A 21,315-nucleotide genomic window follows, 5' to 3' on the forward strand; every position below is an offset into this window, starting at 1 on the left:
GCAGCAAATGGCGAAAAATTTCAGTACTTTTACAAGGCAAAAAGCAGCTTTTCTAGGCATTGTGGACATGGTGCCTTCACCAAAGAAAGTTTCCTACTATAAAGACCTAACTTTTGAGATGGTTTGCATGTCGAAAGGTGCAAAATTAACAATAAGGCGCCCGGTTATAAATCCGCGTTCAGCAAGTCATCATCACGACACTTGTAAACAAACCATGCTCGAGTTTGATTGACAGGTGACGTCAGACGCAATAAATTATCTTTATCTTTGTCTTTCATTATATATCAGAGATTATATATTAATGAGTTGACTTATTTATATTCTTAATCAATAATCAGTATCAGCATTACAAATGCTTTCAATTCTTTTTAACTGAGCGATTCTGAGCTTTCATGCATTGAACTATACACAAAAGGAATATATGTGACACGATCAAGGGAAATGAGTCGGATGTCGCTAATGTTGATTTTGAGATACTGGCAAAGAAAGTGTTAAAATTCTTTTGTTTTCTTTTGTTTTCAGTGATTGATAAATTGACGTAACTTCACAAAGCAAAGTCGTATCAACATAATAATAATAATAATAATAATAATAAGCGCCTATTGCAAGCAAGCAAGCCACTGAGCGCTGTACAGGCAACATGTTAAAAAGCAAATTTAAACAATAAAATACATTACAGAGATCACATAATTCCAGGGATCACATAAAACATGGGGTTTTCAGTTTCTGAAAGCTCTAAATGTCCACCTTAGAAAGATATTTAAAACTCATTTTCGACCAGGGTCGACATGTGACTCATTCCCCTGGATCATATCACATATTTGTGCGTATAAAAAATATAGTTATTTTCACTTGAATAGCTCAATAAATGTAGCATGAAAATTCACACTTTTACAGTATTTTGTAACAACTAGGCTTTGTGATTTAAAATAAACTGTTCAAATATAAATAAAGACATTTTTGTCAAACATGTGTCACTTTTAATTAAAAAAAGATGTTTTATTTCATTTTGTCTAACAAGTATCAAATTTACCTAAATTATCACAACTACATTATCCCTACTTGCACTTTTTGTTCAAATATATAAAATTATTTGATTATGATATGCTTATGTTACTGGTGTCATCAGGCTCAGGCACTCTGTACAAACTGCCTGTACTGATTTTGAGGACACCAAGTGGCCACTCGGTAAATGTCGCAGGCCAGGTCTTACTTTGTACAGTATAATGAGAAGAGGCTATAGAGCCTATAGAGGGCTCTGTTGAAGAGACAGTACTAATTTTGAAGCCATGGAGAATCATATACAAAATTAAGATTTTGGTACAGTGCAGCTGTCAATCACTATGCACAACCACAAATTGAATGTTGAAACAAAAGGGCTATACATTGGGCTGTTCCATTAAAAATCCACACTACCCCTGTGGAAGATTTTGGAAATATGAATTTCAAGTGGAATGAACACATAAGGCAGCTCCATTTGAAGTTCATACACCCTCTGAGAAAGATTCAACCTGAATCTTCTACAAATAAGATGAGTTTCAATTGAAGTTGGTCAATGTGCTAATTCCATTTGAAATTCATACTCCCCCTTAGTCCGAATAATCAGTCCCAGAACAAAATATCAATTTCTGACATGATCGTGTTCTGGGTCTGAACTGATTCCATTCGAAATCTTGATGGCAAATTGGACAAAAGAAGCACATGGTTCTACTTAACAGCTTTTGAATCCCTATTCATGTTACGTGAATTACGCTATTGTGGAGCATCCTTCTGATACTTGAGTGTTTGGACAAGCGGAACGGTCTTTTGTCTACCTCTCTGTTTGTAAACAGACGAGGAGGTCAAAATTGTCATTCTCGCCGAATAGGAAAGTCAGTGTAATAGTACGGCACTAACTCCCCCTGTAGAAGACATTTCCCTAATCTTCCACAGGGGTAGTATGGATTTTAAATGGAACAGCCCAATCAGTAATATGAATTGAAAAACAAATCCAAATAAGGCCTAAAAAAAAAATTGTTTGATTGGCGTAACCCGACCTACCCTAAAATTAGGCCCGACCCTAACTTTTTTTTATTATTTTTTTTCCATAAAAATAATAAAATTAAAAAAATTTATTAAAATAAATCAATTTAAAAAAAAAAAAGAAAAAAAAGTTCCAAAGCCTTTATCAAACGAAATTTACAGCTTAAAAAGTAAAAAAAAAAAAAAAAGAATCCCGACCTACCTACCCTAAAATTTTTTTTTTTTATGTTACGCCAATCAAACAATTTTTTTTTTAGGCCTAACTTGCACTTCCAAAGACTTTGTTTCTAAAAGGTTGTTAAATTACCTATGAAAAAGATGCATATTTATGGCTTACAGAAACGATGAGAAAAGATATTTTTATTTACGTAGTCTGCTTTGTTTACGTCCTCCATCCTCATTACCATATTTAAAGCACAGTTCTTACACAAGGTCCGGCTATTCGTTGTCGTAGCGCATGTTAGTAACCATTGGTTACTGGTTCAAGCCTGGGCTCGTACACCTGTTCTGAATCAGTGGCGTAGCCAGGATTTTGGAACCGCAGGGGGCACAACTTGTACCCCCTACCGACAGAAATATTTTTTGCCGACGGAAGTTGTGGTTTGTTGACCCAAAAAGTTTTTGCATGGTTTGAAAAAGCGAAGAGCAAAAAAAAAAGAAAGGATTATAGGCGGTACCAACATAAAAACACAAAATTTGTATGTAAAATTCAATTTCATTCCCAATTTTTCATCATTTTTTTTATAATTCTCCCCTTTTTCTGTCACCCTGGGTAAAAAATAGTCTGTTGTTAACCCAATTTTTTTATTCGCCAACACCTTTCGTCTACCGACGGCCTTACATATACCGACGGCCATGACGAGGGGTCAGCCTCCCTGACCCCCCACTGGCTACGCCACTGTTCTGAATTATGACATAGGCTTTGTGATGTGATCATTTCGATCAGTGGTTCGTAACAAAGAAGGCGTGAGCCAGTTGACCTAGTAACGGTCATATTCTAACATGCACTATGCCAGCGAATCACACTGTCCTGAGTTGTGTGATCGGAGTGGTGCTTCTCATAACTGTGATGTGATCAAGCCAAATGAGTTGGAAGTCAGAAATATTGATTTGGAGCAGAAGAAGAGATATAGCCAATAATAGTATTCAACTTCCTTTGTATTTTACTGTTCTGAGCAAAATTAAAATGGCCATATCTCTGGAACCATACGTCTAATTATGATGGGGTTTTCAGCAAAATAAAGCTCTGAGAATGGCTCCTGTAATGAAATTAAAAGTTTTTAACCAAGTTTTGATTTTGATAGCCGTCAGACTCCTTTAGCGTGATCACATCACAATTAAGTTCTCTCAGATATCATCCAATGGATTAGGTCTATTTTGGGGTAAACTTTGACCTCAGATATCTTTTACATGGATTCCAATCCTTGTATGGTTTTGCATTTTATACTTATTTGATTGATATGCTAATGATCCTGATATCATCCAATGGCTTGTCGGTTTTAGGGTTAACTTTGACCTCCGATATCTTCTGTACAGATTCCATTCCTTTGTGAACTCGGCCAAATACTGTATGCTTGTTGTCTAACCATGGCTGAATAAAAACAAAGAAAAATAAATGAATAATGTAATTTTATCATATTGACATGGCCTACTCAAGTTGAAATTATGTGAGTAACAAATTGACTTGATTCAGAGAATATATTGACAGCAACTGAAAAGTCTATCCCATCATATTTTGCAGTACCATTATATGACTGCACATGTTATAGAAAGTGTACACATAGTCTTTCACTTCAACTTTCAATTACTTAAGACTTTTGTTTGAAAAAATATGACCTCTAAAGTATTGTGAAACTATCTGTAGCTCTAAATATTTAAGCTGCTCTTGCTTATATTTTGCATATATTTGCTACGGAGCATAATAGATACACTGCAATGCATGATGGTGCTCCAAATGCATGTCAAGTGTTTACACACTACAAAAGCTAATTATTTCAAGAACCTAGTTTTTCGAACAAGAAACCAGATGCTATTTGGATTGAGGAATCAAGCTTTTTGATCAAGAAACAGGTTTTTCATTGATAAACCAAATTTCTCTTTTATAGTGCAGAGTATTTGCCATAATACTGAGATAACAGTAAATAATAATAAACTGGGCAAAAAATAGAGGCCTGGAAAATCTACCCGCTGCGCTGACCTGCTGAAAATGACAACTGCACACAAAATGTGTCAATTTTACTTCAAATTTCACAAGGGCAAGTGAAAAGAAAACATTTTGAATTTCCTAAATACAGAAGAATATAGGAATTACAAGAAAATAAGAAATATAGGGCCAACCCTAATTTTGTAACTTACGCATGGTACAACGGTAACGAAGAACTGTGATCCATTGGTGTTTGGGCCTGCATTGGCCATACTCAGTGTATACGGCCTGTCGTGCCTTAGTTTTGGGTTGAACTCATCTTCAAATTCTCCGCCCCATATCGACTCGCCACCAGTACCGTTACCTGCAAGAATTATTGTGGAAATTTGTCATCTGCATCACATACATTGTACTGCCATATCACAAAAGGCTGCCTTGTGTGATTTTTTTCTATTTTTGTCATCTAAGTGTGTTGAGATACAGTGTAAAATTAACTTTATATATTGATTTTGGAGTATTAACACAATATTATTACATTCTCATGTCCATTTGTAATTAAAAGAAAGAAGCATGACAAAGGAGGCCATGTGCGCCATTAGGCGAATCTTGACCATATGTGTGACCCGGCAGCACAAACGAGCCGTAAATTCCCTAAATTGTATTCTGTGTTACGGTGTAAAATGTGTACGAAGGTCGTATTCATCGATACCTTAAGCTGGCCCGACTTCCGTCTTATTTTGATAGTCAAAAACTAATCAATAATCCTATTGTTGAAGTGGATAATAAGCTTCTACCTTAGATGGCCGGCTATAGAACTTTTAATAGCTCTGGTCTTTGTTTGCTTTTGCTAAATCCTGTTCAAGTGGTGGGTTACCAGGCATTGTATTTTGTACAGGTATGCATAACCAACAATTAACAATGAGAGAACTTTCTTAAACCTCGTTGACTTGGGGATGATTTGAAATGACCGCCAATTATGACTGTTTGATATATATTGCCAGCAATGTGGAAAAAGAGACACATGTAAAAACGTAAAAGCTATAATTTTGTTGAAGGAGCAAAGTTTAACAAACCATAACCTCGCTTCTGGATATCGTTTGAAGTCAAATGATATTCCATTTTAAAGTTTATGATGTTTATTTTTTAAACACGAAATAAAACAAAATTGACCGGGGGAGGAATTTACGGCTCATTCGCCGTGGACGGTCACATGTCATACTGCATAGTAGTTTTACCGATTTTACTGTTAATGAACACCCACATGAGTGGGATAGTATTGACAGCCCAACCCTTTTAATATACATTGGTTAATTAAAACATTAAAAGTCGAATTTTTGATATATTTTCTCAAAATATCAAGAGCTATCTCAAGAAACACTGAACCAATACTAGGCTTGTTTGTACTCATTTTCATGCATTTTTCATGCCGATTCCAAATATGGTCATGGAAATGTTCAATTCTAAAATTTGAATTTTTAAAGAAAATATGAAACTTGTTGTCTGCAGTCGACACCCGTGTAGAAAGGGTTATTACTTACCCAGTGGGTCTCCAGTTTGTATCATGAATCCTTTGATGATTCTGTGGATTATATGCCCATTGTAGTAGCCGTCTTTGCTGTGTACACAGAAATTCTCTACTGTCTTTGGGCACCTGTACAGTAAACAAATTGGGCAATTCCATTTGAAATCCATACTACCCTTGTGGAAGATTTTGGAAATATCTTCCAGAGGGGGAGTGTGGATTTTAAATGGAATGAACACATTAAGCAGCTTCATTTGAATTTCATACACCTTGTTCCCAACCCCTGTATGGTCTTGTGGGGGGGGCACTTGTATTTCAAGTTGTATATGACCTGCAAACAAGGACTTTAAAAAAGTACCCAAAGCACACATTTTGAGGAGTTTTGAGTACAATGTCACACAGAATTTTACCTAAATTCAACTGATTTTTGTTGGCATCTTGGTGCTGAGTTTAGCTTCCCTTTTCGAGCAACTTTCGTGTGTTTTAGGTACCCTTTCCCCCCATTTTTGTAGATTTTGATATACCCTAATTAGCGATACCCCAGCCATGAAAAACACCTTTATTTTGCGAGTATGCGGGTGACATTATACTGGAAATACAAGATGCCCCCTAGGGTATGGTCCAGTCTGGAAAACCGGTCTGGTATGGGGCTCATCTTTATTTGGGATAGTAAAACATTAAACTTACTCTGTAGCAAAAAGGGGGCAGTGTATATCTCCATGCATGTGTAACATTTTGATTGAATATTCTTGATGAAAATATTCTCCCATTCCCAACCCCTGTATGGTCCAGTCCAGGTAACCAGTGCGGTATGGGTTGCCCGCTCATCTTTACTTGGTTTAGTACAGCATTAAACTTTCTCTGTAGCAAAAAGGGTGCAGTTTATATCCCCAAGTGCAGAATGTATAAAATCTTGATTGAATATTTTTGATGATAAAATCCTCCCTATCCCCAACCCGCTCTACGTCCAGTCCGGGTAACCGGTTCAGTATGGGGTGCACCACTCATCTTTATTTAGGATATAATATGAGACAGAATTAAAAAGACTACTAGTTTGCATCCCATGTCGCTGTCAATCAAACTCCCCACGACCCTTGATTGGTTAGTAGCAGTGTCCGAAATAAGGAAAATATGGAGGTTATCCCGAGGATAACTAAAGCATAAATTCTGCTTGTCCTCACTACATTTTGGTTGTCCCCAAAATGTGCCATACTTTTGGAGGTAAAATATAGTGGTTGTCCAGGGGATAAGTACATAGCTCAATATGGTTGTCCCCAGTGATTTTTGGGCAAGAGGACAAGAGGACAAGTGCTTATTTCAAACACTGGTTAGTAGCAGGTAAAAGAAAGGTTGATTCATCTGGTGCTGATTCGAGCAAAGGAATTGCAGAGAATGGCAAAAAATGTCATAACTTTATAATTAGGCAAAATTAATTTTTCTAGACATTGTTGACATGATGCCTTCTGGGAAAGAAAGTTTCCCATTACTTAGACTCAAATTTAAGGCATGCTGTTTTACTGCCACATTCAGAAACTCGATTACCACAACACTCGTAAACAAACCGCGCCCAAGTTTGATTGATAGATGATGTCAGACACAAACTAGTCTTTTTAATTCTGTCTTTGATTATAGTATAGCATTAAACTTACTCTGTAGCAAAAAGCGTGCAGTGTATATCTCCCAGTGTAGTGTGTATAACTGCTTGGTTGGATATCCTTGATGATAGTGAGCCCTGTGTTGCAGACATTTGCTCTTCTTTCGATGGCTTCTCATTAAACACATCACGTTCTGCATCAGCACTGATATGAGGTAATAAAAAAAACATGTTGTACAAGTGTTAGAAATGTACATCTGACTTAAAATACCTTTGTGTTTTTGTTTTTAAGGTTGGTCTTAAACCGGGAATTAATGAAACATTTGGCATCATAACTGCTAAACTGTTGGTCTTAAGTATACACTGTCGAAGTTATGTAATAAATCGGATAAACTACCATAGCAATAGGTGAAAACCATTTGAATATATTGCGTTGCACTATAACGATGGGTCATTTTTTATGATATTACGATAAAGATGTTTTTTTTCTTTTCAACCAACTATGAAAGTGGATCATTTCTAGCCTAGCACTACTATAGTACTCATCACCTGCGTATGTCTGCAATCATAGATTGAATACAATACCGTTTTTTTTAAATATACTAATCTTACAGGAGCGAGTGAATAGCATGATGATATGGTTCAACCCCGGGGGTTCAACGCAGAGGTACCGGGTGAATGTACCAGTGCAACACAGCATATACAAAGATTGTTTTCACCTATTGCTATGGTAGTTAATCTGATTAGTACATAACTTTGCCAGCGTATATAAATGTAACATATTTAGAATGGCAAACAATTGAAAAATCCATCTGTGACATCAAATTTGGGAAAATTGTCCAATTTTGGAGGAAATCCCCCAAAATGGCGATATCGCATCCGACCCCCCTCACTGCCACCCGTCAACTCACCTCTTCGTGTCATCGGGCTCCCTCCGACTGAATAAATAAAACCTGTTCTTCTTGAATGCCGTACACACTAACATGGGGTCTGATGTATCCTTCTGTAAGCCTGGGTTATCAGACGCTTGCATTTCTAGGGTGAGGGCAGCCTTCTGCCCCTTCTGTTGTTGGTACAAAGCTAAGTGTAAAAATCTGGTGTTCTCTGGCTGTAATACAAAATAGGTAAAATAAGTATAAAACTATTGAAACCAGGTTCACAAATAATGTGTATATATATATATATCATCAAAGGTAAGAGACTGGTATATCGATATGCTTCAGCGAACTGCATACAACCACTACACTGTTCAATAGCCTTATTATTATGTGGTGGGAGTTTAAAAGCACCGGCCCTGAACAAAATTTGATGCGCGCACATACTGCTAGGGAAGGAACACTGGGAATTGTGATGATGTACGCGCATACTGCTAGGCAATGATGTCACAAGTCAACTCATCTATAAGAATGTAAGTTTTGAAAGTTTTGAGCATCTCAAACTTATTCTGACTGAGTTTGAGTCAGGAGAAGAAACAAAAGAGGGGGGGGAGGAGGAGTTGTAAGTATTGCTTACAAATTTCCTCTAATAAACGCCTTCCTTTAATAAATACCCCTACCATTTTTTTCAACTGAAGTACTGTTCCATGCTGGAAATACCATACGGGCAACCATATTTGAAATATGCAATTGCCGGTTTGATGGCTTGAAACTCATATATGTATCTACAACTAACCCTGTTTTTGTACAATGTAATGCAATGCCCCCATCCGGGCATAGTTCAGTTCAGTTCAGTTCAGTCATATATAAGACAGGGGTGTAAATGACCTCAGATATAAAAAAAAAAGTCTGAAAACAGCTTTGAAAAGTCAAAAAATCTCATCCCTGTGTTTCTTGATACTGACCTTTCCAATAATTCTGCTGCATCTGTTTGTGTGTAGGTTGAGTACTTTGATTCCAAGCATGGTGGCATATAACACAAAATGTCCAGTTTCATCAAATACTGTAAAAAAAACCCACAATATTACTGTTAAATAATAGTTATTTTTTAAGAGGGACACAGGAGTGAAATAAATAGCAATGATAATAATATAATACTATTGAACACTTGGTAAAGCACTGGTATCTGCCATAAGACGCTAATGGCACTTTTGCATTAACAAAATACAATTTACATTCATCATCATCATCATCAGTCGGTTGCAGAGCCGGCGACTACAAGCTTTCTCCAACTATTGCGATCTTGGGCAAGCGAATCAATTTTGTTTGGCTGCAGCATCCCTTCAGTATCTCCCAGGAGGTGCTGGACATACTGTAAGTACAGTGTGAGTGGCCGTCCCGGTTTCCTCTTCCCGTGTGGTGGAATATAAAGGCCATGTTCTTTCACAGGCTCGTCATCTTCAAGATGCAGTATATGGCAGAGAAATTTGAGTTGATGAATCTTGACTCTGGCAACCAGTGGAGTGGTGTTGGTTAGATTGTAGATGGTTTCATTTGGAATCCGATCCACACGCTTGATGTTTAACATGCCCTGTAGCAAAGGCATTGATCTTGTTTTCCATGTCCTTGGTGATTACCCATGACTCGCACCAGTACAGAAAGACAGTAACACGAGTTGTCTCAAACAGCTTGATTTTTGTTTTGATTGGCAGGGATTGGCTTCGCCAAAGGCATTCCAATTTCCAGAAAGCTGCCCAGGCTAGTTTGTGAAACATAAAAAGTTGTAAAAGGAATATTTTTTAAGTTCTTCTTACAGGTCTCAAGACTAGCAGCAAATTAAACTGACATTGAAATATTGTTCTACAGGTTTACAACAGCACAACTGAAAGATCTCCGAAGCTACAACTGACCCAGCATTAAACATACTGGCCCAACTTTCTAAACACTGTGTTGGGAAGCGCTGTGTAGTCAACACAAATTACTGGTCCCTCCCTGAGCACAAAGACATGAAATGTCCAGCATGGCATGTTCCCATCTTTGCTAATCAGCACTTCATTGAGAATACACATAGTCATCCAAACAGAGAACAAATTACAATAGCTGTATACAATTTGTGACTTCTGATGTATGCAAGGACAACAATAGAGCGACAAAAAATCGGAAAACAAAATTATAAATTACAGCGGTAGCACAGAAAATGTGCCCTAAATGGTAGAGACTGTCTTTTGGAATTTGAAGGAGAGCATTAAATAGCTCTTCTGCAGCCTTCAAGGAGAGCTGTTTAGAGCATTTACAATAGAATGTAAGGAGAGAATGGTCAACTAAGGAGAGCTAAAAAACACTCTCCTACATCAGACATAAAAAACATTTATTTTAATAATATATCTTGTCTCATAATCATCTCATAATTCTACTGGCCCGCCTGGTCAGCATTGTTGAATATTTACTGGCCCGACACAAAATCGACTGTCTCGGGACGCCTAGCCACAGCTTAAATCAGACTCTGCTCACCTATATTTGCATTATTGAATGCATCTGATTTCTGCAGATCCCTCTCTCCAGCCATTCTCCGCCCAAACTCCATATCAGGTAGTTGCTGCCTCATCTGTTGTAATTCACTGAATGTCTGCAGTGACTCGTTAAATACGCGAGATAATTTCCCAGTCAAGAACCTAAACACACGAATCTGTCAAAAAAACAAAAACAAAAGACATTTATGAAAGTTGGCATTTTAAATGTTATCACAAAAATTCATCAAATGAACTTTGGATTTTAAAAAAGATCAGCTTACTGATCAAAAGCTTCATCCCCCATTTTTCTTCATCAAAACTGATATTTTAGTATTAGAAAAAAGCTGGTATTCAGTGAAATTGAGACACATGTTGTTAAAATAATAAAAAAATACCCTCTGGGCTGAGTATATGTGACCATCCACCACAACTGAGCCCGGATGTCGCCAGTGCCACTATTGAGATATGCTCCATTGAACTTAACAATAAACAACAGGAAACAAAGGATTTATTGACTGTTTTATTGATTTTTCACTACTTAAATGTCAAGTACTATAAACATAATATACATCATTTTAAAGCTAATTTCAAGCAGAATATTTTGGTTGAATATCTCAAAAATAATGATTGTTATTAGTTGTGCTGGATGGTCACATATGAACTTGTTCATTTTCAAGAATTTTGTTGGTGTTGGACTTTTTACTTTGCATTTGAAGTGTTACGGAAAGTGTGTGAACGCGTAAATACATGTGATTTGTGTGTTAAAAGTAAACCCTGATAGGGAAAGTGTGTGAACGCGTAAATACATGTGATTTGTATTTGTAAGTAAACCCTGATAGGGTGTGTGCTCTTCAACTCTAAGTCCCTAAATGTTTCAAAATGTCTGGGCTGAGGCTTGTGGGTTAATGCCTCTATGACATACAGTGTATGTAGCACACTATAAATCACTGCACCTTTACTTTTTCTTTAACAGTCCTGGATGTGAACTTACCTTTCTATCTTTTGCTATTGTGGCAAATAGTTTGCCATCCGGTGAGAATGCCAGACCTGTTGGGATAGTCTTACACTGAAAACAAAAGTCACAAAACAGTAATATTGTAAAACATTGTTCATATCAGTCGGTATTTACATTTAATCAGTAAATGAAAGTCAACTTTCGAGAAGTTTGAAGTGAAGTTGAGTTTGTTTTTTAAGGCCTGCCATTTTAGGCCTGACATTATATTTTGTTTATTGTGGTATGAACAAATACATGGTAGTTTGGTGCTTATACCCCAGAAAGCATGGCTAGTGGTCAGGCTTCCTAAGCCATCAGGCTTAAGCCCAATTAGTCCTATATACCAGAGCTTACAATTCCACATCATACATCACCTAGGAAGATAAATCAATAAATGAATCCACATTGGTAGAGCTAGTCTGCTGGCTTAGGAAGCCTGGCCACTAGCCAAGCTTCGAGAAATCGGACTGTACTGTTCTATATGGGACACAGTGACACACATTCATTCATTTCATTTCACTCGGCTGCGAAGTTTGCTACACATTGTTGCTACTAAAATCCACACTGCTGCTCAAAACGTGGGATAACAATGTTAGAGAGATGTATGGGCCTCATCATTGTGAGGTAGAAAGAAACCCACATATTACACTCCGACCACACATGCTTCTCAGCAACATTCAATAGTAATTTTTTGAAGTGAGTCACACTGTGCTGCTGTATAACATACCTGTCCACACTAGACTTGGCTCATTGACAGAATTTGGTAGCAAACAAGTTCAAATCAACTTTGGGACTTTTCTCTAAATGCAAGGTCCAGTTAAAAGGAAAGGAGATAAAGCGGTATTCACAGGAGTGCCCATCTCTCTTTCAAAGCCATTGGGCAAATTACTTCCATGTAAATTTGCTGCTGGGGCATTGCTGCACCTCCTCCACAGCAAGGCTGTTACCTTTCCGACATTGAACAAATTAAGCTGGAATCTATATACACCTGGGCGGGGACAGGCAATACGAACGAAGAGCCTCTAATGTAAACTCCCGGTGTAAACTGGGTCAAACAGACAGACAGAGACATGACACACAGACAGACAAATAAATAAAGACAATAAATAAAGTTTAACTTGACTTGACAAGAAGAAACATCAGTTTGCCTTACCTTCACAAATTCGTACAGATCAGTGTCTGTCTTAAATTGAAACTTGAGTCGATTCTTAGGAAACTTATAATCTCCTTTTGGACCAGACCAGTACTCCACCATTCCTTGTTTGTCTATAGATACGACTACCTCTGCAACTGGATTGTACTGTGAAGACAAGATAAGACATTATAACAGAGTGTCCATCTTTTATCTTTTTGCTATCAATTTTGGACTGCAAATACCGTAAAACCTCGTCTACAAGCATATACATGTAGTGTTTTGGCTGAAAGCTTAATTAATACGAACCAATCGTAAATATACCAATACAATAGATTTGTCTTACAATAATACTTGTTTGTATATGCTTGGATCTGTAATTTATTTGCTCAAACTCCATAATGGCGCCTGGAATAATTTAGCTTTCATCAGAAGCACTCTATATGCTTGTAGATGAGGTTTTACGGTATTAGACATGGAATTTCAACACTGTTCTAATCATAGGATGTCGTCAATATGGATCTGGGTATGTACTGACACAATTAAACTATAGATTGAATTTAGTGCCGGCTAAATTTTAATGTCATTTGTCCAAAATACTTTCATGGATTATTTTCCTGCTGTTTTAAACGTTTGCTATTGTTGGCAATATCAAAATGTTTAGAGAAAAAAAGCTTGCTCTTGTCAACATATATTTGACCACATAAACTAAAACCTTAACAGCTTGACAAAAGTGGTTTTATGAACTGGAAGTTTGTGTTCTACTACTATTCCAAAGGGCAGCATTCTCCATACTTTAATTCCTGAGAAAATGCAAAAAATACAACAATACCTCATTTCAGCATCTTATTTCTCTTAATAAATCGACTTGTTTTCAGCCAGTGACTGTAGACCATTGTTTTTATGCTAATGCTATGACGTAATCAATTGTGCGATATCCTTTTTACATGTGTTGTTTGAAAGACAGAGGTAAAACGTTTATGTGATCATAGAGAAATGCCTTGAAAATAATCCATATATGGGGTCACAAGACAACTTTCATTACTTACTGACCACACCTCGTAATAAGGAGTAAAGAAGTAAAATTCAACTCTTGCAACTTTAAGCAACCAAACCTAAATGCGCAGCTTAAATCTACTGCACATGGAGGACATGAGACAAACCTTTGGGGGCCTTAATGTTACAATAAAAAACTTACAGCCATGAGTACCACAGGAACTGAATGTAATCCAGTGACTGTATGTATTGGCTTGCCACCACTGCTCCCATCAAATATGTGGATATTGCCAGAATCCTTGTCTGAACTGAAGCAGAAAAGGGAAAAGAAAAATACAATTTAATATACGGATATCAATAGAATCCTTGTCTGAACTAAAGGAGAAAAGAGAAAAGATATATATATATAAAATATATAAAAAGAAAAAAGTAATAAAAGTAAGACAAATGGTATGCACTGACAATCTAGTTAGAGTTGGATCATTTAAATGTACCACTATTAATGAAGAAACCAAGGGGAGAAGGAGGAGCTAGAGGTGGGGAAGAGACAAAGAAGAAAAAGGAGGAGAAATGGAAGTAGGAGAAGATGGAGAAAGAGAAGAGGAAGGATGAGAAAGAGAAGGAGAATGTGGAGGAAGAGAGGAAGGAGGAGGAGGAGATAATGAAGAAGAAGAAAAAAGTAACAGATGGGGTACACATAGAAGGAGATGAAAGAGAAGGATAAGAAGTGTAAGGAGGGGGAAAAGGGAGAAGACTCTGACAAAGGACAAGGAGAAGAAGGAGAAAAAGAAAAGAAAAAGAAAAATTGAAATAAGAGAGAGAAGGAAAAGAAAGTGGTTAGAAAAATATACTCACCAAGCCAAAGCTATGATAGCATCACCACCCCTACAGATCCACTCACAGAAACCAGGAACAAAATCAGTCTTCATCATGGTTATCATGTCTGAAATTTACAACCAAATTAGTTGTCACAATTTATATGAAAAACTAAAATATTGCATTCGGCGCACAAATGGAGGGATGCACAGACAGACACAGGGGAATAATAAAAATAAACCAAACCCCTTGCATATTTTTATAGCAATTAAATAAGATCATTGCGCTTATCAGTAGGCATGCATTATTTTGTACAATTTCACTCCCAACAAATGATACGAACTTATTAACTTATAAGAGTATATTAGATATTGTGGTATGCTTCTGTTGAAGAAGAGTTGAGCATTTATTTGGCCATGATTGTGCGTGACAATGTCACATGCATGACCTCCAAACAAACACACACATAGCACTTCCAAAGCATATAATATCAAATATTTTGACTGACTTGTCATCATCAGCATCCCACACCTCCTCCCACCCAGCCACACACATAGTACTTACCAAAGCCTATAATGTCAAATATGTTGACTGATTTGTCATCATCAACATTACACCCCCCCCCACCCATGCATCCCACACCTCCTCCCACCCATGCCACACACATAGTACTTACCAAAGCCTATAATATCAAATATTTTGACTGATTTGTCATCAGCTGCTGTACACAAGTATGTACCATCGCTGCTTACTGCTATGCTTGTGATTTTACCTGAAAAACAAACAAAACAAACAAATAAATAAGGGCATGGTAGTCCAGCGGTAAAGGCTTCAAGTCAAAATTGCTGGCTAGCTCGAGGTATGGGTTTGAATCCCTGCAGCTTCAACTTAATGCGCACTTGGGCAAGGCACTTTACATCACATTGCCTAACTCCACACAGCTGTTACGGGGAGCAGTTAGGGGATAATTACAATCTAAGTGCTGAGTTCAGTTGTAACCTCGCTGAAGTGAAATGAATTTGATGTATCTGAGTGGCAGCAGAATATATTGTTGTAAAGGGGACCCTTGAATTTTAAATGACAAAAGGAAGTTATTGCGCATACAAAACATGACGATTATTATGTGTGTAAAACTGAAAATACCTACCCAAATGTCCTCTGAAATGTTTGACAAATTCAATTCCTTCACCTTCATTTTTCTTCCAGAATTTCACATGGCCATCCACACTCGCTGTGATTATGAAATGAGTCCTTCAGTACAGAAAATGAATGGGGAGAAAATGTTACTGAGTTACGTCGACTGCAGATGACAAGGTCCAATTTTTCTTCAAAAATTGACAAATTGACCATGTGGCATCAGCATGAAAAATGCATTAAAATGAGTACAAACAAGCCTAGTATTGGTTCAGTGGAGTCCTTCAGAACTGAAAATGTTATTAACATTAACTCTGTAGACTGCAGACGACAAGTTCCAAATTTTCTTTAAAAAATCAAAAAGTTTCAGAATTGTACATTTTCATGACCATATTTGGAATTAGTATGAAAAATGCATTAAAATGAGTACAAACAAGCCTAAGTGGAGTCCTACAGTACAGAAAATTACAATTGTGCAATTTCTCTCAATATTGTGAAGCAGAATTAATGGATAAAATCTTCCCATCCCCCTCCCCCACCCCTGGATAAAACATGACAAACATGAGTATCACAGTGCATATATAGCTCTTCTCATAGGGCCCCTCCCTCCCCTGGTTAAAAAACATGACCTACTTGCTGACTGCTACATGAGTGACAATATCACGGTGCATATAACTCTTCTCGTATGAATCAGCCGATGGCAAGTTCTCCAGATATACATCTTCAAATTCCAACACTGCAAAATAAAAAAAATAATGATATCATATACTACATGTAGTATAGCGGAAATGTACATGTATGTACACCTTTCTTCCTAGTATAAAAGTGTAACCAATTTCAATGGTTTGAGCCATTTGGGGTGGAAAAGTGTGGATTTTGGGGACAATATAAAATCCAACTGGAAACACAATAAAAATTAACCAGGATTGAATTGTTCTACCATAAATTGAGGTACCAGTGCTTGTGTCAACTTCCATAGGGAGCAAGGATTTTACATGGAATAGCCCATACGTTGGTTCATGAGATTCAGACGTCTAGATAAGTCTATATGTGTACAGGCCTAGAGGCTCACTACACAGCAGCTGAAGGGAGTATCCCATTATACTTTGTGGTACCATAACAGAACTGAATGTGCCATAGAAAATGTACACAAAATCCCTCACTTCAATTTTCATTTATTTGCTTAAAAATCATGGGTGCTTTATAGGCTTTTGTTTGAAAAAAAATATCACTCCTTGAGTATTGTGAATATATCCATAGCTCTCAATATTGATGGGGCTCTTGTTTATATTTTGTATACATTTGCTATGGAGCCTACAAATATACTGCAATGTATGATGGGATACCCCTTTTAGCTGCTGTGGGTTGACTGTATTATGAACACTTATCAAAACTGATATTTTCTATTGTTAGCAGTGACCCCATTTGCATAATTTATACAAGGCCATTTCCCGGGTAAGTCGAGTGGGGCGAAAGAGATGAGCATTGACTGCTTTAATTTCTTCCAACGAGTGCGGACTGCTTACTTTATTCTAGTTTGATTTTCACAGATACTACAAGAGGCAAGGTTTAACAAAACTAAATTTGCTGAGCTTTTTTCTTGCTTTCCTGCTTTGAGATTGGCTCCACAGGTAAATCAGTGTGGCATCAAGGTACAGTCCAGATGATATACATCTAACATTTCATATCATAAATGCTTCTTCAAGGTACCGGTATGTAGAAAAATGTTTGTTTCGTGCCTCCATGATGTAAGTATGTCTGTTGTCCGAGCGACGTCCGCAGCCGTCCAAGAAGAGCAAGTGTCATTAATTAGATTATGTTTCTATTGCAGGTGGGGGTAAGGGAAAAAAAAAGGGGGGTCTGCGCAATCAAAAATAGTTTATTTACGTTTGAGCTGGGCGAATTAGGAAATAAATACCTTTTCTCTTCTTAGGTTGAGCAGCTTCAGTTGGCATAGGCCCAATCCATTCTTCTTCCTCATCTTCTTCTTCCCTTTCCCTTTTACCCTCTGTGGACATTTTCTGGAATGCAAATTATTTATAATCCAGTGATCAAATTTCCTTGAAATAAACTCTAGAGTCAACATCAGGGGAAAACACGATTTTGGAAGTACAAAAAATGCACCACGATTTTCCACACAATGTAGGCCTATGTTAATTCAATGTGTCCTTGGCTGTTCAATAGAATTAGAAGCAAAAGTAATTAAAATGTACAACTTTATCAGTGGACAGCTTTCAAACAAACAATGCAAGAATCCAAAACTTTTTTTTAGCAGTACCGGTAACAGTATTTCTATGGTTCCAACCTTGAATAACAAGTAATTTAGGGTTTATAAAAAGTCCTTCTTTTTTTGTCAATTTTTGTAAAAAAAACCCAAAAAACACATTGCACCCAAAAGAACACAATTGCAGCCACGAACACTAGCTGCGATCACGTTTTCCTCCAGTGCTTATACTCTATTTATAGATTAAAATGAACACGTATTACTTGTTGGGAGATAAATTATAAAGACAAAATAATGTACGCGCGGTTGCGCGCTGATGTTGATGTGTTTAATGCACGAGCCTAGAACCTATTCCTACACGAGAAGGAAAAAAATAACATGTGATATTTGCTGTTTTTATAACAAAATTATCACTAAAAATAGAAAAATGGAAAATAGAACCAAATATAAATTCATCAACCCGTCCGAAAAATGGACCATGTCTACGCGACACGAACCAGCGCAAAAGCATTGTGCGTAGTACCCGGAGTGAACATTAGACACAATCAATGGTAATTTGGTTTGGATTTTTCTAACGCTTGCTTTGATTGGTTCTCGTTATCTAAGAGTGTATGAAACAAATGTAATACTGGTACATATACATAAAAGTCAAAGACCCAGTCCAAGCCAGTATTTTTTCATCATCGATTTCCCGATTACGACACAATTGTATAAAAGAATGATAAGAGCTTTCACCTGCTCAGCACCTCGTCATTGTGTTAAATCAAAATTGGTACATACATCCACTATGGTTATTAGGCCCTTGAAACTTGATGCCAAATTTAGCGTCCAATTTTTTCAGCTCATACATGTAACAACAAATTTTCAAAATGATGAATTATTTTCAGATTTTGCATCTCAAATGCGGCACACAAAATTCATAACGTGGGCGCCGGATGGCGGTCGCTGAACTCTTGGTATTGAGTTTCAAAAACCTTCTGGAGTCCATTGAGAAAACATGATACTTTGTAACTAAAACACAGGTAAATTTTGTCTGCAATTATGACATGATCATGATACGGTTATGAGCTATTAATTGTAGGTATGCTAGGTGAATTCAAATTATTTTACATATCAAATTAAAGCCCTTGAGTTAAGAAAGCCAAAACTGAAAACATTTTTGTCATAGCACTTTCCGTAACAAAGTTACATCTTGTCAAAGATTGACTTGCTAGCAAAATTTCCCAAAATGGCATTTAGGGGTGTTTCTAGATCTTAGTCTCATGGCGATAGCTAGCAGCTTTTTTTAATGGAACTGCTATCAAAATCCCTCTAAAATTCCATGTGCGACTTGATTATCACCATAAAAAATCATATATTTGTTGGGTCAAGTGAAGTATAGAAAACATATTTATGTAGGTTTCCTTCACCGACCTGTTCTCGAAAAAAATTCAAATTTCTATGTAAATATGCATTGTATTTGGGCCCCGGTCTCGGCGAATTTCGCTGACTAGAAAATGTGTTAACTACGGTTTGCCTGGGATACCTATATTGTGTGAATCTGAGTTTAGGACTAGTGATGTACGGTAGGGCCCCCAATTATACCGATCTGAAAAATTATGAGATATTTGTTTGAGCTTGGTACCACCATGATCAAAGTGTATTTCCAAGTGTACTTTCACACAGAATGGCATATTTTAAGCTGCACATAATTTTACTTGAGGTTGAAGTGGTGGTGCTGCACGTTGGATAGGAACTCTCTACAAATAAACAACATACAAAATGGCATTACTGGAGTACGAAAATGAAATGTTCCTCGATTTGTGCCAGGAAAACGGCTTATTGGTCACAGCTAGGTGAGTAAAAAGTAAATTAAACAAATCTTGAATATTTAGAGAATACAGTAGGAATATCAAAATTAATCTAATATTAGTTACCTGATGAAAATAGACGATTATTTTTAGTACTATACCGCTACGAAACGTTTCAAATGTGTGTTGATAATTGGCGACGAGCTGTCTTTAAAAGTCGGTGGCTTCAAGAAAGTTTTTAACCTGTTAGCAAAGCGTAATAAACTGCAGGGAATCAAAGTATCAAAATAATTTTTAAGCTTACCCGGATTTTTAAAGAGAACTTTTTAATAATAAGAAATAATATTTACAACACACATTTTTATGTTAAAATTAACATGTTTGTAGGGAGAAGTTGATTTTGGATTTGGGGCCCGGATTTGGGGCCCCTGAGTGTTGCCCTTGCCTGCCGCGGTGGTGCATGGGGTAGTACTGCAGGGATCTATACGATGATTTTTTTTCGGTGGATTGTATATTCATATGACGTATGCACCACACAATTGAATAGCAGACCGGCACTGCAGTGCGCTGGTTACCAATGTTCTTGTACAATGGAGTAGTACGGTAATTGGCAATTCGGTGCAGGAAAAACGTGGCGCACTTGTCATGACATCGCATTGGGAAGTGCCGCAAATTTTATGGTATCAGTCATACCTAGAAAGGATACAATTCAAATTGAGAAAATATTCTATAGGTATGACTTGTTGTACTAGGCATTTGGGGTGGGGGCAAATCCTCCAGTAAGAATTCTTGCCCTCCCACCATTTCCCCCAGAAAATGTTCACTTTTTGCAGGAATTTTGACCAAAATTGGGTGATTTTGCCCCCCTGAAATTCCCCACCCATGCCCCCCCCATCGAAAAAAAATTAAAAATTAAAAACTGTTCTGATTGGCTGATTCAATCGTCTAACAATCACAACATCAAAATTCAAAATTAACCGATTATCTGATTGGCCGATTACATGTAAAAGTGTTGCTGGCACGGCATGGAGCGGCGCTCTTGAAGGCAACACAAAGCTCCGCGTATGTCGGTCATTTAACAGGGCGCCCAGCTGCACGTCAAATCGTCAATCAGAGCAAAAGAAAGCCATACTGCTCTGGAAGCAGAATTTATAGTGTTATAAGGATAGCTGGCAATTGAAAAGTGAAGGGGCTGCATATGTGCAATAATTAAAAGTCCTGTATGGAGGAAGCTGGGGGAAATAAAATATTGGCAAGCCTTATAGAGTGGGGGAAGTGATTTTGGCACACATTCATGGCCGGGGCACCTTAAATAAAATGCGAAAGAAAACAGTACAGAATCAGCTGTTGTGATGTTAAAAAATAACATATTGACATTGAAATAAAAACATTGAAAACATAGACTATGTTGAAAGTTAGTGACCCGCTTTAACATAATGAGTACCGGTACAAATGCTTATGTCATTGATGTTATATTCATTGTGGTGATAAACATTATTTAAATCATGTTTGTTTATATTATGTCTTAGGGGATGATCACTTCTGGCCTTCATGGCCTTTTGA

The 21,315-nt window shown here is 37.2% G+C and overlaps 2 protein-coding genes across 2 annotated transcripts in view; one reads left to right on the top strand and one right to left on the bottom strand.

The window, feature by feature from the left end:
• Positions 1 to 2,365: 2,365 nt before the first annotated feature.
• LOC140146219 (peptidylprolyl isomerase domain and WD repeat-containing protein 1-like) lies at positions 2,366 to 19,919 on the bottom strand. Its single transcript, XM_072168000.1, has 16 exons — positions 19,879 to 19,919; positions 17,657 to 17,759; positions 16,372 to 16,474; positions 15,752 to 15,855; positions 15,281 to 15,376; positions 14,644 to 14,731; positions 13,991 to 14,096; positions 12,814 to 12,960; positions 11,658 to 11,732; positions 10,668 to 10,842; positions 9,122 to 9,219; positions 8,193 to 8,389; positions 7,337 to 7,486; positions 5,704 to 5,816; positions 4,378 to 4,529; positions 2,366 to 3,613 (listed from the first exon to the last, which is right to left on the bottom strand). The coding sequence occupies exons 2-16, from the start codon at positions 17,754 to 17,756 to the stop codon at positions 3,470 to 3,472; spliced, it is 1,848 nt and encodes a 615-aa protein (XP_072024101.1). The 5' UTR covers positions 17,757 to 17,759; positions 19,879 to 19,919; the 3' UTR covers positions 2,366 to 3,469.
• LOC140146220 (DNA repair endonuclease XPF-like) overlaps positions 19,693 to 21,315 on the top strand; it is a 44,701-nt gene continuing 43,078 nt past the window's right edge. The window contains exon 1 of the mRNA XM_072168001.1: positions 19,693 to 19,797. Coding sequence (XP_072024102.1) covers positions 19,724 to 19,797 — 74 coding nt within the window. The 5' untranslated portion in view covers positions 19,693 to 19,723. The remainder of the gene's footprint in view (positions 19,798 to 21,315) is intronic.

The sequence above is a fragment of the Amphiura filiformis genome, chromosome 2 (genome assembly GCF_039555335.1).
Source record: "Amphiura filiformis chromosome 2, Afil_fr2py, whole genome shotgun sequence".
NCBI lineage: Eukaryota > Metazoa > Echinodermata > Ophiuroidea > Amphilepidida > Amphiuridae > Amphiura > Amphiura filiformis.